General features: G+C 38.5%; 1 protein-coding gene across 3 annotated transcripts in view; it reads right to left on the bottom strand.

The window, feature by feature from the left end:
• Positions 1–15086, bottom strand: part of LOC145996859 (uncharacterized) — a 111858-nt gene extending 96772 nt beyond the window's left edge. Inside the window, exons 1-2 of one of the 3 annotated variants that reach the window (XM_083133394.1) lie at positions 15007–15086; positions 3123–3300 (exon numbers count right to left, since the gene is read on the bottom strand). In XM_083133394.1, coding sequence (XP_082989520.1) covers positions 3123–3181 — 59 coding nt within the window. In that variant the 5' untranslated portion in view covers positions 3182–3300; positions 15007–15086. Of the gene's footprint in view, positions 1–3122; positions 3301–10624; positions 10656–12261; positions 12321–15006 lie in introns of those variants that run through there. The other 2 variants (XM_083133396.1, XM_083133395.1) reach the window with 2 other exon arrangements.
• Positions 15087–15428: the final 342 nt, after the last annotated feature.

Raw genomic sequence — 15428 nt, 5'->3', positions numbered from 1 at the left:
GATTGATTGATTTGATTTACTTTATTTGCTTTTCTGCCACTTTTGGCTAAGTGTGAAGATAAGGATGAATGGATAAATGGACAGTCATAAACATGTAGGAACAACACATGACACACACAGAGAATTATACTGGCTGATAGTCCAGACCCCAGAGCCTCCATTGTCAGCTAAATGCAGTCCAGGGAGTATTATGTGCAAGGGAGATTCACATTTTGGTGTTTGAGTTTTAAGTTCAGTTTATGCACAAAAGTACTATTTGGGACTGGGCCTACAGTTCAGGGTGGGATTCAAATCAATATATGCCTGGGATGCCATGATTACAAGGCAATGATGTCAGCATTGTGCTATCGGGGAGGCCTGACATTTGGGTGTCCTTGGAAAGGGTCACCCCTGATACCCAATTCTGCAGGTTGATTTTGCAGAAAATTTCAGTGCAGTGTCTCAGGATGAGATTCAAAGTGCTCCTTGGAGACATAAACAAGTAACTGTATTTACCTCTTGTGCGTGATTACATTGTGACATGCATTCAATGGTTGTGGTAAGTGATAAGCTGAACCATGACAAAATTGCTAATTGGATGTTCATAAAGAATATTATACAGTCACTCAAAGCTGTCTCCTAATTTAGAGAAGGTATGAATCTCCTCAAAAGGCAGTTCTGTTGAGATAAATTCTGTCAGTGACTTTTGCCATTGTGTAAACAATCCTAAGGAATAAAAACACCTTTCATACCCTGAGGAACAAATTAACAGCTGCAGGCCTAAGTTAGAAACCAGGTGAAAGAAATCATTGTTTATTCCAATGTTGCTCTTGAAACATGATTTCAAAGCTTTGTGACAAAAGCCACCTCCTGGTGGATAGAACAGTGATATCTGCCTTAGAATGAGTCAAAGTTTAAGATTTGCCAGTCAACATGATGGCAGAGATAATGAATCAACACTGGAAGATGTTCCTGTTTGTGTCATTCTCAGTGAAACATCCAAACCACAATAAAAAACAAGCCATCAGCAAGTATTACTTTGCCACTATGCTAGAGACTGGAATGAACAAAAGAGAAATCACACCCAAGTGGAAGTTACTGGGATTGGCCAGAGAAAGAGGACATCTCATGTGAACACTTTAACATTGTCATCAGGAAGGCATCACAACTAATACACATACATAATCGTGAAGAGTTTCAATCTTAGTGACATGTGGCCTACATGTTTAAATCCTTGTAGTTTTTACATATGAAGAGAAATTTTATGCGTGGTGTTTCCAATTAATATAGTTTTATTTTCATATAGGATTATACCAGAAGAAAGCTAAATTAATTCAACTTGTCATATTTATTGTTTCTAAATCTTAAACCATGAAATATCCTATATCATCTGGAATAATAACTTCTGATAGCCTTTGCATTGTTTCATATTCCTTCAAAGTTCATAATGTGCATGGTTTCACATACATCACATAATTTGTTACACCTGTCACAGGAAAACTGTTCATAAGAAAAGTATGTTTATAAACTAAAAACATCTAAATGTCAAATAAAGTTTGCTTTGTGAAAATAAAATTGGCATAGAGTATTCTGAAAGACTGAGGAAGTTATTAAAGTTGAGTCTCAGAAGTATTACACCTGTCAGAATTGTAAAAAATGTATCTGAAAATTGAGAGGGAGGAGGAATATTCTGAAATCAAATAGCTTTCATAAAGATAAATGAGCTTACATAAACTGATAGAGTTACATATTTGAAAGTGGTAAGAAAATAATTAAACAATGACTGTGATTCTTGTCTAAATGTCATACCCGTTACAATTGAATTGTCCTTAAATTTGTTACTAAATGTGAAATTTCACATTCTAAGTAACGCATATTAATAAATGTTAGTGGCAACATTGAATATATGGTATACATACTCCAAATGAGATACAACCTTATGCTCCGAGATCGAAAGTCAACAGTTCAATAAATGCAGTCACTAAAGTAATTTATTAATGGGTTCACTCGAAGGGATTTTGATGCTAGGAACACTGAGAAGTGAGCACTCTAATATGTGCATTAATATGGGGTAAAAAATTCTCTCTCTCTCTCTCTTAGGTTGCTAGTATGTAAACATGGCGCTCATTTGCAAAACATGATTTAATAAAATTCAGTGTGTCCAGGCTACAGGTACACACAAGTATATGCTTATAAAGAAAGAACTACACATTTTATGTTGTTGGGTAAATGTTCAATCGATAGAAAGTCTTCCCGAGATTTGATCGTCACCATTTCATGGTCAGCAGCAAGTCGTATAGATCGCGCATGCGCACAAATGTTCAATGTGACATGATCTCGCAAGTCTAGCAGCGTACGCCTGGCAGTCAAGATGTGGACGCCACAACGAAAGGTGCAGTGTGTGCTATGGTTAACAGAGTTCAAATCAGTAACGCATGTTCAGCGGCATGCAAGAAGAGAATGGAACGTGGACCCTCACACACGTAAGATCATCAGTGGGACAAAACTCTACGAGAAATGGGAAGCGTGATTTCAGAAGCTGGAAAACACGTGTGGGAGGGTACACGTTCCATTCTCTTCTTGCACTCCGCTGACCACGTCTTACTGATTTTAACTCTGCTAACCATAGCACATACTGCACCTTTCGTTGTGGCATCCACATGTTGACTGTCAGGCGTATGCTGCTAGACTTGCCAGAGCACGTCACATTGAACGTTTGTGTGCATGCTGACCATGAAATGGTGACGATCAAATCTCGGGGAGATTTTCTATCGATTGAATATTTACCCAACAACATACAATGTATAGTTATTTCTTTATGAGCATATATTTTTGTATGCCTCGAGCCCGGACACCCTGTATTTGCTCACAATAGCATTAGTCAACTACGTAATTACAATTACCAGATGCAAACCAATAAGTGCTATGATAAATGGTTTTCTTAAAGTATCAACTACATTATTTTCAAATAGGATTCGGAGCTTTGAGAAGCTAATGTCACTCTCATCTTCAGGAATTGAAGTGTGCAATATTGTTCGAAACAGCAATCATAAACTAGTTACAATTACCAAAATGTAGAGCGAGAAGTGAAACATTGTTCAAAATAGTTCATCAACTATCTGATTACAATAGCCATAACTTGCCTTGTATTCAAACAAACTGCTTCATTTTGACCAGAATCAGGTTTGTGGTAATCATCCATTTTTGTTCAGACAATTGCCCGTTATAGTATCTTCAATGTATGCAAGTATCCATCAAGTACAAATCACTGTACAAAATTACTTCCACAGTTAGTTCAGATCTATCCTTGTTCAGTTCATTCTGAAATTAAAAATACAATTAATATTTAATTATATAAAACAGGAGCATGTGCTACATTATATTTTCATTTCTGTTAAGGAAAAAATTGACAATTTTTACCAGTTGTGTATTTATTTCAATATCGTCAGAATGGGCATTGCTACTAAAAAAAACCTTGACTATACAAGAGAGTATGAATTTCTCTCCATGTTGCAAGTGCAAGCAGTTTTAAAAGTTAACCTAGACATGGTTACATTTACAGAATCCCACGTATTCCTTGTGGGAAATCAACTTCAGCTTTAAGTTATGGCTAATCAGATGGAAATTTCGACATTTCCTAAGACATTGTTCAACATGTCCCTTTTCCATCCATGTACGTTTCTACGTCATCGGATGTTTGATATCCCCAAGAGAAGGAATAAAATAATGCTTCTATAAGCGTAATGCATTTCTCCTTTCCTTCTATGGCCATCCTGGCAGTCGCCAAACCTGATGTGCATAAAAGAGCTAAATTTCACCTTAAATCAGGGTTGGAAACAACTTTCTTTAAAAAAAAAAAAAAAATAACCAGGTTTTATTGGTTTAAACAAAGTTTAATTGAAAATATTTGGTTACAGTTAATTTAGACTAGTTGTGAGGTAAATACATACATCTTGCTCAAAATTCTAATTTACTGAAAAAATTATACATAAAATATATTATTTTGGGAACTACAATGTAGAGATATCATATAGAAATGTCTTTTGAATATTACAAGAAAGAACAAAAAAGTTATTGACATACACTGCTCGCCATTAAAATTGCAACACCCAGAAGGAAATGACATAGAAACACGAAACTTGGCAAATATGTAGTTCATAATAAGATAAGAAAATGATTACAGTTAGAGCTCGGTGGTGTGACACGTAGAACATGGTTGCATAACCCCAAGGAGCTAGTAGCGTGTACAGCCTCCACGGGCAGCAATAACTGCTGCAACACGGCGAGGCATGGACAGAATGAGTCTATCGATGTCTGCTTGCGGTATGGCATCCCAAGCGGCTTCCACATGGTGCCAGAGGTCTTCAACATTACGTGCCGGAAACCTGAGTTGGGCCAGCCGGCGACCCACCATGGACCAGACATGTTCAATTGGCGACATATCCGGCGAACGTGCTGGCCAAGGAAGCAGGGGCACGTGGTTAGCTTCCATAAATGCGAGGACATTCCTTGCAACATGGGGGAGCGCGTTATCCTGTTGAAAAGTGGCATTATGCAGTGCATGGATTAATGGGACAGCAACAGGGGTGAGAACCTGTGTGATGTACCGTTGGCTGTTCAATGTCAATTGAATGCGTACGAGACGCGAACGAACACCTATGGCGATGGCACCCCATATCATGATACCCAATGAAGGCCCTGTGTGATGATGCATGATGCAGGCATCATGAACCCCAAATGCCACGGTGCCGCCACACGCGTGTACGTCCATCATGATATTGTATACAGAAGCGGGATTCATCAGAGAACACTACAGCATTCCACTCCATCATCCATGCACGACGGTCTTGGCACCATCTCAGACGCAAACGCCTATGCTCTAGCGTCAGAGGAATCCGCAACAGTGGGCGATGGGAAAAAAATTCCCCGGTTCGCCAAACGATGAAGCACGGTTCGTGGGGACACTGGACATTGTAAAACATCCCGTACTTCATGTGCAATCCTCATTGACATGGCCGTTCTGTCTGTAAGGGCCATGCGTATCAGACGTCTGTCCTCTCGTTCCGTCGTCCGACGCGGATGTTGTGAACCTCTACGTCGCTCTACAGTGCCTTCCTGGACCCACTGGTTCCATACATGGATCACTGTGGATGCATTCCATCCTGCACGGGCACCGATCTCATGGTAGGATAATCCACATTCACAGTATGCAACAATTCGGCCGCGATCGAACTGGGAAACCTGCTGGAATCGCTGCCGTATTCGACGACGTGGCATTGCTGACCGATTTTAACACACTACACTCACGACCATGCACTTTCACTGCACCTTCTGCACCTATCTGACCACTTACCAGACAGCGTGGCAGGCGCAAATGACGCATGACGGCCTTGAACACCTAATCATTTCCTTCTGCACCTCTCCTCTACACACTGTGCACATTTCGTCCGATTCCGATTACTCCTTCTGGGTGTTGCAGTTTATATTACTGTACAATACCAAACTAGTTAACTAAAACTTTAAGTTGAGTTCAAAATGAGTTCATTTCTCATTAGGTTAATTTAAATAGACAACTATTGAAAATTTAATTAGGCTAATTTTCAGTTACATAAACAAATAAACTAGTATCTGCTATTAGGAATACCTTTAATTAAAAACAAAAACAAAGATGGTTTATTCTAGAAAAGCACCTGGTTTAAATCTTGGTTTAAACCAAAGTTGACTTTCAAGGAGCAAGATTAATGGAGGCTGGTAAAAGTGCCTCCTGGGGTAATTATAGCTGTCAGAGGAGTAGGTACATTGCTATTACGATTAACTTTAAAGTGATGGCAATTTATTCCTAGTTTTTACCGTCTAGATCTGGTGGCATCACCCATCTCAACAATCCACTGATGGTCACATGAAATCGAAAAAATAAAGGATTCAAAGATATCAATATTGTCACCTAAACCTCAGCCACAGCAATACATAAAAGTACCTGGTTAGGAAGGAGACGATGGGTGTGGCAGCCAATAAAACAATATCATGACATGTGCAAAATGTATACTCATGGCAAAAGTTGGTCTATGTGGGCTGGAGCCAGTGATGGCATCATAGTGAGGCAGGGAGCACGTGCCACAGTTCACAGCGAAACGAGTGCACGAAAGAGCCAGATCTGGCTCCGAAAGTACTGTTGGCAATAGTACTCGGCAACTGATCCTGAGAGAAGGATCTGGAGGAAATTATCCTTCATCTCCTTAATCAGAGAGCTTAAACCTCATAGGATAAGAGGTTTTCAGCCATGTGATTTTCAAATGTGGATCACTGCTGAAAAAATTGGTGGTGATGGTTGGTTCTCTATCAAGTATCACACTCTTGGGGAAAGGCACATATTTTTGGTAAATAAAAAGGCAAATTTTCGGTACAAAAACTGAGTCAATTTCGGGTTCAAAAGCGGTAAATAAAATAAAATATCGGTGTTATAGTGGTGAAAAAATGGATGAAAAGTGGTATATAAAAATACATATTGGTTTTAAAATTGTGAAAATAATCCTAAATTTGATTTAAAAACTACACTTATTCCACAGAATTAACATTTCACTTCTAATAGCACATTTATGTAGTTATCAGAGTATTTAGTTTACTTCTGTGTAATGGAGTCCATTTTTGCTTCTCCAATATTAACAGCAGAATTAATCAATTTTCCGGGGATTGCATAACTCTCAGGATAATTCAGACCTCGGAAGGTGTTGCGTCCGTGAATAAAACCTGAATTTTGTGTTTAAGAGTTAATTTCGCTTTTTGCAGTTCATTTCGCATTATTTCGTGACAAAATATGGTCACAAAATGCACCTCACACCTTTCAAAAACATGAAAATTTAACACTACAATGTGTTTTTTTTCAAATTTAGTTTTTTCGTCAAAAACGAAATATGCATGCCCCTAGCAATCACATTTACAAAAAATCCTATTTCCAGAGACCCTTGTTTTTGCAACATGTGGGCGAGCGTTATCATGTTGAAAAATAAATTTATCATGTCTGTTCTCCCATTCTGGTCGTTTCCTGGCCAGGCTTGCTTCAAACACATTAATTGTCGTCAATAACGTTCTCCATTAATAGTTTCACCCGGTTGCAGCAGCTCATAGTACACCACACCTTTCATATCCCACCACATCCCACAGCATAACCTTTGCACAGTGAATATCTCATTTCGGGTTCTCGTAATGGATCCACTTCTCATCGCCAGTAACAATGCGATGAAAAAACCCCTTTCTTTTCTGTCTGTGAAGCAGCAATTCACAAATGGTTTTTCGACTTTCAACGTCTCTGTCTTTCAATTCATGTAAAACCCAATGTGACATCTTTTGAATCATTCCCATGGCTTTGAGGCGTTTGGAAACTGCTGTTTCATCAACGCCTAATGCTTCTGCAAGTTCTTCCTGCGTTTGACACGAATCCTGATCGAGCAATGCTCTCAATTCTTCGTCTTGAAATTTCTTTGGCTGTCCAGGTCGCTCTTGGTCTTCCAGGGCCAAATCACCACTTCTAAACCGTGAAAATCACTTCTGACACGTTCGCTCAGCTAACGCATGGTCACCATACACTTCCACCAAAATAGCTATAATGACTTTCGGTAGCACTTTTCTGCATGTTAAAGTAATGAAGCAGAACACCCCGCAAAAACACTTTATCTGGCACAAACTGCGCCATGTTCAGTTGACCACAAAATGCTGTTGTTGATGCGTCAATCAACTGCCCTATACTACGAACGATGCGCGGTGACAGGAGTTTTCAACGCATGTGTGGCTACACAGAACTGTGGGACGATACGCTCGTTACACCATCTCTTGTCCAGGTGCACAACTTAATTCCTAGACCAAATAACCATTCTGCTTCTGGCAGCTGCTTTTATCAAAACTACGCTCCCTTGGCTTCAAAACAAGCTGAACATGAAAGTTGTACCACAATTAGAACAAAAGCTATGAATTGTTCTTGTTAACCTTGAAGGCATAAATTTAACATTTTTTATAACCCTGTTGTATGAATACTGGTATTGGTGAGGGGTAAAATTTTACACACGTCAGTTACTTCATGTTCTCTAGCTTCCAACTAAATTTCATGAAAATCTGAGATGGGCAGATTGGGAGCTGTGATGATTTGGTGTGTATACTCCAATAAGAATTGCAAACAAATTATTAAACATTTGGAGCCATTAATCTATATTTATATGAGTCATATATTAGACAATAATTAAGACAAATAAATGCTTAAGAAAATATAAAAGTTATAAAATATTGCATTGAGATAAAGCAAATATCATGTGTAATGCATACAATAAATTTTTTGTAATCACCAAAAATCCAGGAGAAAATAATGAAAAACATGATTAACTGCAAGAGCAATCAACAGAAAATTTTGGGAAACAGCACAGGACAAGCTACGCAGCTCATATTATTCATGTAAATCTTTATTATTTAAAATTTTGAATTATTTCAATAGAAAATAGATATTCAAATATGTGGGACACTTCATTCACTCCAAAAAAAATATCTAAAAAATGAAGTCAAAGAATGGAGCAACTACTATGGTAATGCTTTTGAATGTTTAATGATTTTTCTCTAGATTTAAAATTACAATGTGCATTAGAATACTGGAAACGATTGTGGGAGCAAGTTCACAGGTTGTGTAAACTAATTAGCACAGTTAAATGTGCATCAAATATTAGTTATCAGAGGAACTATGATTTAAAATGCAGCTAGCGTGAGCAGGTATTCTTGGTTTCTGATTGACTCGGACATGAATCTTGCTGATTTTGCATGTCAGGCTTCAAGGGGGTTTTGTGCTCAGGGCTACATGTTACGTGATCAGGTGTTAAGGGCTGCTACTTACATGCTAAGAGTTCAAAAACCAACCCACCTAACTAAACAACGAAAGGGGGTAACATTATAGTATAAGGGAAACGGATTTACAGGAGAAAGCACTTACGGAAATCATTTTCTGTAGCATTGTGGAAGTTCGTGAATGTAGTTTTGATCCATTTTAATGCGAAAACATGTCGTTTTCTGCGAATATCTCTGTCCGACACGCTGTTTCTGCTGCCGCCATTTGCTTTCTGCACGAGAGTACAATGTTCCGTGTGTTAAGATGACCCAACCCCATAGTCAGTTTTTCAGCCTCGCTGTGTTTTCACTAGAACATGACTTGTAGAGTATTTTTAATTTTGTTTTTATTTTTCTTAACTATGCTTGCCTAACCTAACTTAACTCAATGGTTTGCGGGGCGGTAAAAATCTGATATTCCCCGGACACCTATAACTTCTTCGTTTTGTCAATTTTTCACATTTGTACTTACCTATCTGCTTCGCGGAACATTCTTAACGTGTATTCACATTTTTCTGATCAAAGTAATTGCATTTTTTTTTTTTTTTTTTTAAAAAAAAGTTTTGTAACTGAAGAAAGTATGTTTTCGCAAATGGTTCGTGGGGCTATGTGTCAATGGTTCGTGGGGCTATGCGAGAATGGTGTGTGGGGCTATGCATGTTTTTTTCAAAACCAATTTTTAACTAATGTAACCTATACGTGACCCTACCGTAAATGGTTCGTGGAGCTATGCGTCAATGGTTGAATTTCCGCTGTGAAACATTCCCACATCACATGAAACACCTTCCAGATGTTAGACAATGCTACAGGAACTTATTACCGTAAGTAGTTTCTTATGTAAAAATGAAGAAATATGTCCGGGGAATATCAGATTAGTACCTGTGGGGCTAACGTCAATGGTTTGTGACGTATTAGCATAATTTTAAATCCAGGCACGAAAGTAGGTCTTTTCCGGTGAACGAGGTTGCAACACTGCATAAATCGACAAAACACTCGCACAACGTGCCCTGAACCAGTACGCTATCGCCCGCCATAATGTGTTACAGAATCGAAATAACAAGTAGCAGTAAGTACTCTGAAATGTAAGAAATAGACATTAACTTAGTTAGAAATCCATTATTTCACCTTAGGAAATATTCCGCATTCCAAAATAGTATGTTAGCAATGTAAAAAAGTGCGAAATATATGATTTATAGGTGTTTCCCTTATACTATAATAGTACCAGGAAGGGGTTTAGCAATTAAATACCCATCACAATCCATGCACGTTAAGTACATGGCAGTGGTAGTTCTCCGTATATGAGACGACAGTAAGCAAACAGTTGTCCAGAAAATGTGCAGTAAGTAGTCAATAAGACTTTAAATTGTATTAGCAAACATAATTAGAAATCCAATCGTGCAAAAGAAAAGCCTGTGTGCAATGACTAATTCCGAATTAAACAATCAGAAATTGGGTAACTACTTCTCGATTTTACTCCAAACAGAAAAAGTCAAGAAAAATTGTAGGGAGGATAGAAATTTTAAATTACTTGATGATATTTAAGATTGATAATTGATGTCTGAAAACATACTCATTTGGTGACATTGAACACTGACAAAAAAAAAAAAAATCATCACTCAATACACATCCTCAATAATCATTACCACAGATTACAACTTGATCAATACTTTTAAGTCTTGTTTCTCCCAAATTGCCCTGTGTTGGAAGAAGACATAACCATACCTGGTAAACATTTACTATTCCACAAACACATGTAAGTTCTTTGTTTAGTCACATTCGTACTTACCTATATCCGTTGCATGATAGCTCGTGCCACCATTACCGTCGACTACGTGAATCACATGTTCCGTGCGTTCGAATATGTAACCCCCTGTCAGTGTAGCAACCACGCGGTAGTATTACCAGATGACATGGGAGCAGGTTTATTTTTTCAATTTAATTTTCTGTTTGCCTAACCTAACCTAATGGTTTGTGGATCAATGTTAGCCTACAATGTTAGCCTAAAAACCATCATTTTTCGGTTAACAAGTTAAAGCGTAGCAACCACGCGGCTGTTTTACAAGACGACGTGGTAAAAACTTACTACCCTTCGGACACCTACAACTTCTTCATTTAGTCAATTTTTCACATTCGTACTTACCTATCTGCTTCGCGGAACATTCCTTAAAGTGTATTGACATTTTATTCATCAAAGTAATTGCAATTTTTCACATTACAAGTACTTCTTTCTCGTAGTCTTTCCACTTGCCTGAGACAATATGGCACGTACACCTTCCCACATAATCGCGCGTCGTGCTTGTGTTTTGTCGATTTTCATTCGTTACGCAGTGATTCAATCTTCGGAACACAAAAAAAAACCGTGAACAAAGCTCATCCTCTTTACTATTTGGGAGACACCTGTCAATCATTTATTTCACACTTTTTTACGTTGCTAACGTATTATTCTGCATTCCGGAACATTTATTTAGGTGAAATAATGAATTTCTAACGAAAAAAATGCCTATTTCTTACATTTAAAAGTACTTACTGTTCTTCCTTATTTCCACACAATATGGCGATACCTTACCCGTTCATCGCACGTTGTGCCAGTGTTTTGTCGATTTGGAGTGTGCATGCAGTGTTGCAACCTTGTTCACCGAAAAATACCTAATTTTTTTTAAAAAAATAAAAAAACAACGAAATTTTTTCACGAAAAAAGTTGAATTTTCGACATAAAGAGTAATTATTAAACCATTGACGTTAGCTCAAAAATTCACGATAACCCCACGAACCATCACAGGGGACGAGGTATGCCTACTAGGTTAGGTTAGGCCTGTTGGGTTAGTTTCCATTAGCACTCCTTTCATTCAATTTATCATATACGGACAACGGCAAAAAGAAAAGCGAAACGACGGCGTGGGTTGAAACACTGACTACGGCGTTTACGTCATCAAACACATGGAACATTGTGCTCTCAGGCACAAAGCAAATGGCGGCAGCAGCAATAGCGCGTCGGAAAGAGATTTTCGTAGAAAACCACATGCATTCGCATTAAAATGGATCAAAACTACATTACCGAACATCAACAACGCTACAGAAAAATGATTTGCATAAGTACTTTCTATTGTAAATTTCAAGAAATCCATCTCCGGTATAGTAAAGTGTTACCGTTTTTGGGGCTATCCGTCCCGGAATCGGTGGGAAATTTAAACTAAAAAAATATTTTCGTTTGAAATTTTTGAGTCCAAATTTCCCACCAATTCCGGGCTCTGCCCCCTGGGGTAATTGACCTACTGCCCCAACCGCTAACGCGGCCCCGCCTCCGCTCCGCTCCGACTCCCCAGCTTTCTCTATAGAGTCCCTGTTAAAGGCATGTTAGAAATTGTCACCTGCCCCTAAACTTTTAAATTTGAATAAATCCGTTTCCAGGATACGGAAACTTACCTGAATTTCACCACGCATCCACGACACGTCATATTAGGCATATACCCACAGCCCATTCCTTCTAACGAATAGCTTACATTCACTGACACATTTTCGACATTCCTCTCCTTTCTTCACGATCCCGTGTTCATTTTAAATTAAAAAATCCACTGGATCTTCCACACCCGGTGACACGTCATGTTTCTAACTTTTGTTCCAAACACATACAGTTCGAAACACTGGATACCTAATGAACATGAACAAAACACAATCACACAGTGTTGCCACAATCTGTAAGCACAGATTTCTTCATTTCTACAGAAGAAACTACTTACCGTAATAAGTTCCTGTAGTATTGTCGGAACGAGTTTACAATACCGGACCACTCTCCAATTTCTATGAAATTTTGCCTACTCACTAATTGTGAACTCCTAATCACGAATCTGCATGTAATAATTGGCGGTCAAGTATGGAAATCGAGAAAAAATGAAATAAACTATGTTTTCTTAACGTAACGTAACCCTACCATAAGAACAATAGCTCCACGGAAGACGCCATTTTTCCAACATGAAGAAATCAACAGTCAAGATAAGGTATAGTTCTCTTAGCTAAAATATTAATTTTTCTTTGTATTTATGCTAATGGAACCTAACCTAACAGGCCTAACCTAACCTCGTAGGCATTCCTCGTCTGTCGTCAACAAGATTGTTGTGCGTAAAGGAAGACCATTAGCTAATTAATTGCAAAAGAAAGATGGTTCCGAATTGCTGTGTATGGACAATCACCGTGGTAAATCGCAAGGTTATTTTACAAGTTGTACACGTAAATGTACAATTTTAACAAGTGACCGCCAAATATGAACTACAGATACATCATCAGGACACCGAAATTAGTAAGTAGGCAAAATTTTATAGAAATTGGAGAGTGGTCCGGTATTGTAAACTCATGCCGTATTGTCTAACATCGGGAAAGTGTTTTTTTGTGAAATTCAGGTAAGTTTTCCGTATCCTGGAAACGGATTTCTTCAAATTTAAAAGTTTGGGGCTCAATTGGGGGCAGGTGACTCTGGCCAATTTCTAACATGCCTTTAACAGGGAGTCTATAGAAAAAGCCTGAGAGCCGGAGCGTAGCGGAGGCGGGGCCGCGTTAGCGGTTGGGGGCGGTAGGTCAATTACCCCAGGGGCGGAGCCCGGAATCGGTGGTAAATTTGAGTCAAAAATTTAAAACGAAAATTTTTTTTTTTTGTTTAAATTTCGTACCGATTCCGGATGGATAGTCCCAAAAACCATTCACGGAATGTTCCTTGAAGCAGATAGGGGTAATGGTAACATTATTGTATGGGTAAAACGGATTCCTTCCAATTTCCTTCAAATTTACAGGAGAAAGTACTTACGGAAATCATTTTCTTGAGCGTTTTGGAAGTTCCTGAATGTAGATTTCATCCATTTTAATGTAAATGCGTGTTGTTTTCTATGAAAATCTCTGTCCGACACGCTGTTTCTGCTCACGCCATTTGCTTTTTGCATGAGAGTGGAATGTTCCGTGTGTTAAGACGATACAACCCCGTAGCCAGTGTTTCAGCCTCGCCGTGTTTTCACTAGAACCACCTGTCGAGTTCGGAACAAGCCATTTTTCCCGAATGGGTGTCACTTATCGCACAACATTGTAGCAACATTGTGTTCCGACGTCACAGGAGAAAGCTGTTTTTACAATTTTTCTTTGTATTTATGCTAATGGAACCTAACCTAACAGGCCTAACCTAACCACGTAGGCATTCCTCGTCTGACGTCAATATTCAAGGTTGCAAGGAAGAGAATTAACGAATTACGAAAGAAAGATGGTTCCGACCCGAATGGGTGTCACTTATCGCACAACACTGTAGCAACATTGTGTTCTGGCGTAACAGGAAAGATCTTTTTCATGTTAGGCAATACAAGCTAACGCGTCTCTTAGCGAAAATAATAATTTTTCTTTGTATCTATGCTAATGGAACCTAACCCAACAGGCCTAACCTAACCACGTAGGCATTACTCGTCTGACGTCAATATTCAAGGTTGCAAGATGGTTGTGTGTAAAGGAAGAGCATTAACCAATTTCGAAAGAAAGATGGTTCCGACCCGAATATCTGTCACTTATCGCACAACACTCTAGCAACATTGTGTTCTGACGTCACAGGAGAGACCTTTTTCATGTTAGGCAATACAAAGGTAACGCGTCTCTTAGCGAAAATATTATTTTTTCTTTGTATGTATGCTAATGGAACCTAACCTAACAGGCCTAACCTAACGACGTAGGCATTCCTCGTCTGACGTCAATATTCAAGGTTGCAAGAGAGTTGTGCGTAAAGGAGTACGAATGTCAAAAATTGACGAAACTCATAAGTTATAGGTGTCCGAAGGATAGTAAACAATTACCACGCCAGGGGTACCGGGTTCGAATCCCGGCCTGGGCATGGCTGTTTGTGAGTGTTAATTCATAAATTTCATCATATCATTACTCATACCCATCTTTGCAATTAGCCAAAAGTGGCAGAAAAGCGAAGTAAAATAAACCAAATCAATAAACAATAAAATCAATAACTTTTAAATGTTTTTTTTGGAAGATTTAGATTTTATGGTTTATTTCTAAACCAATCTAAATTTTTTGGGTACCGGTAGCCTTTTCTACACCCTCGATTCTTCGCACATTTCAAATATTTTCGTTACAAAAATTAGTTCTAAATAGGGCGGAAAGTAATTTTTTAGATCTACGTGCTACGAAACTTACGTTTTTTATTAAATTAAAATTCCTTGCGTAACGTCAAAAAGGTTTTTCAGAACTTTATGATGGCGAATGATGCATTCATGTCACAGGCGCACGTCTGATTTTTTGCTTTTTCTTCTTATGATTGACTTGTGCAATAGGAACATTTGCGATTGCGATATGTTATTTGTGTGATATATTGGCGGATTGGACATTTCAGACATTCGATTTCATTTATGCGACTTCAGAAATTGAAAATATATATATATTTTTTGTCAACTGCATGCCGTAAAGGGGACGGTTGTTTTTTCTAAATGACTTGTGGGATGGGATAATTTGCGACTTCTAATTTTTATGATGGGAAGGGAGTGGAGGTTGGTGTTCTGTGGAAAAGGACAACAAGGACTTTCAAGGTAGGAGTTATTTCACATTTTTTGTATCTTCAT

Source organism: Lepisma saccharinum, chromosome 13 (genome assembly GCF_977018435.1).
Source record: "Lepisma saccharinum chromosome 13, izLepSacc3.1, whole genome shotgun sequence".
NCBI classification, from domain to species: Eukaryota; Metazoa; Arthropoda; class Insecta; order Zygentoma; family Lepismatidae; genus Lepisma; species Lepisma saccharinum.
Note: the sequence above shows the minus strand (reverse complement) of the source record. Positions and strands in the feature narration are given on the sequence as shown.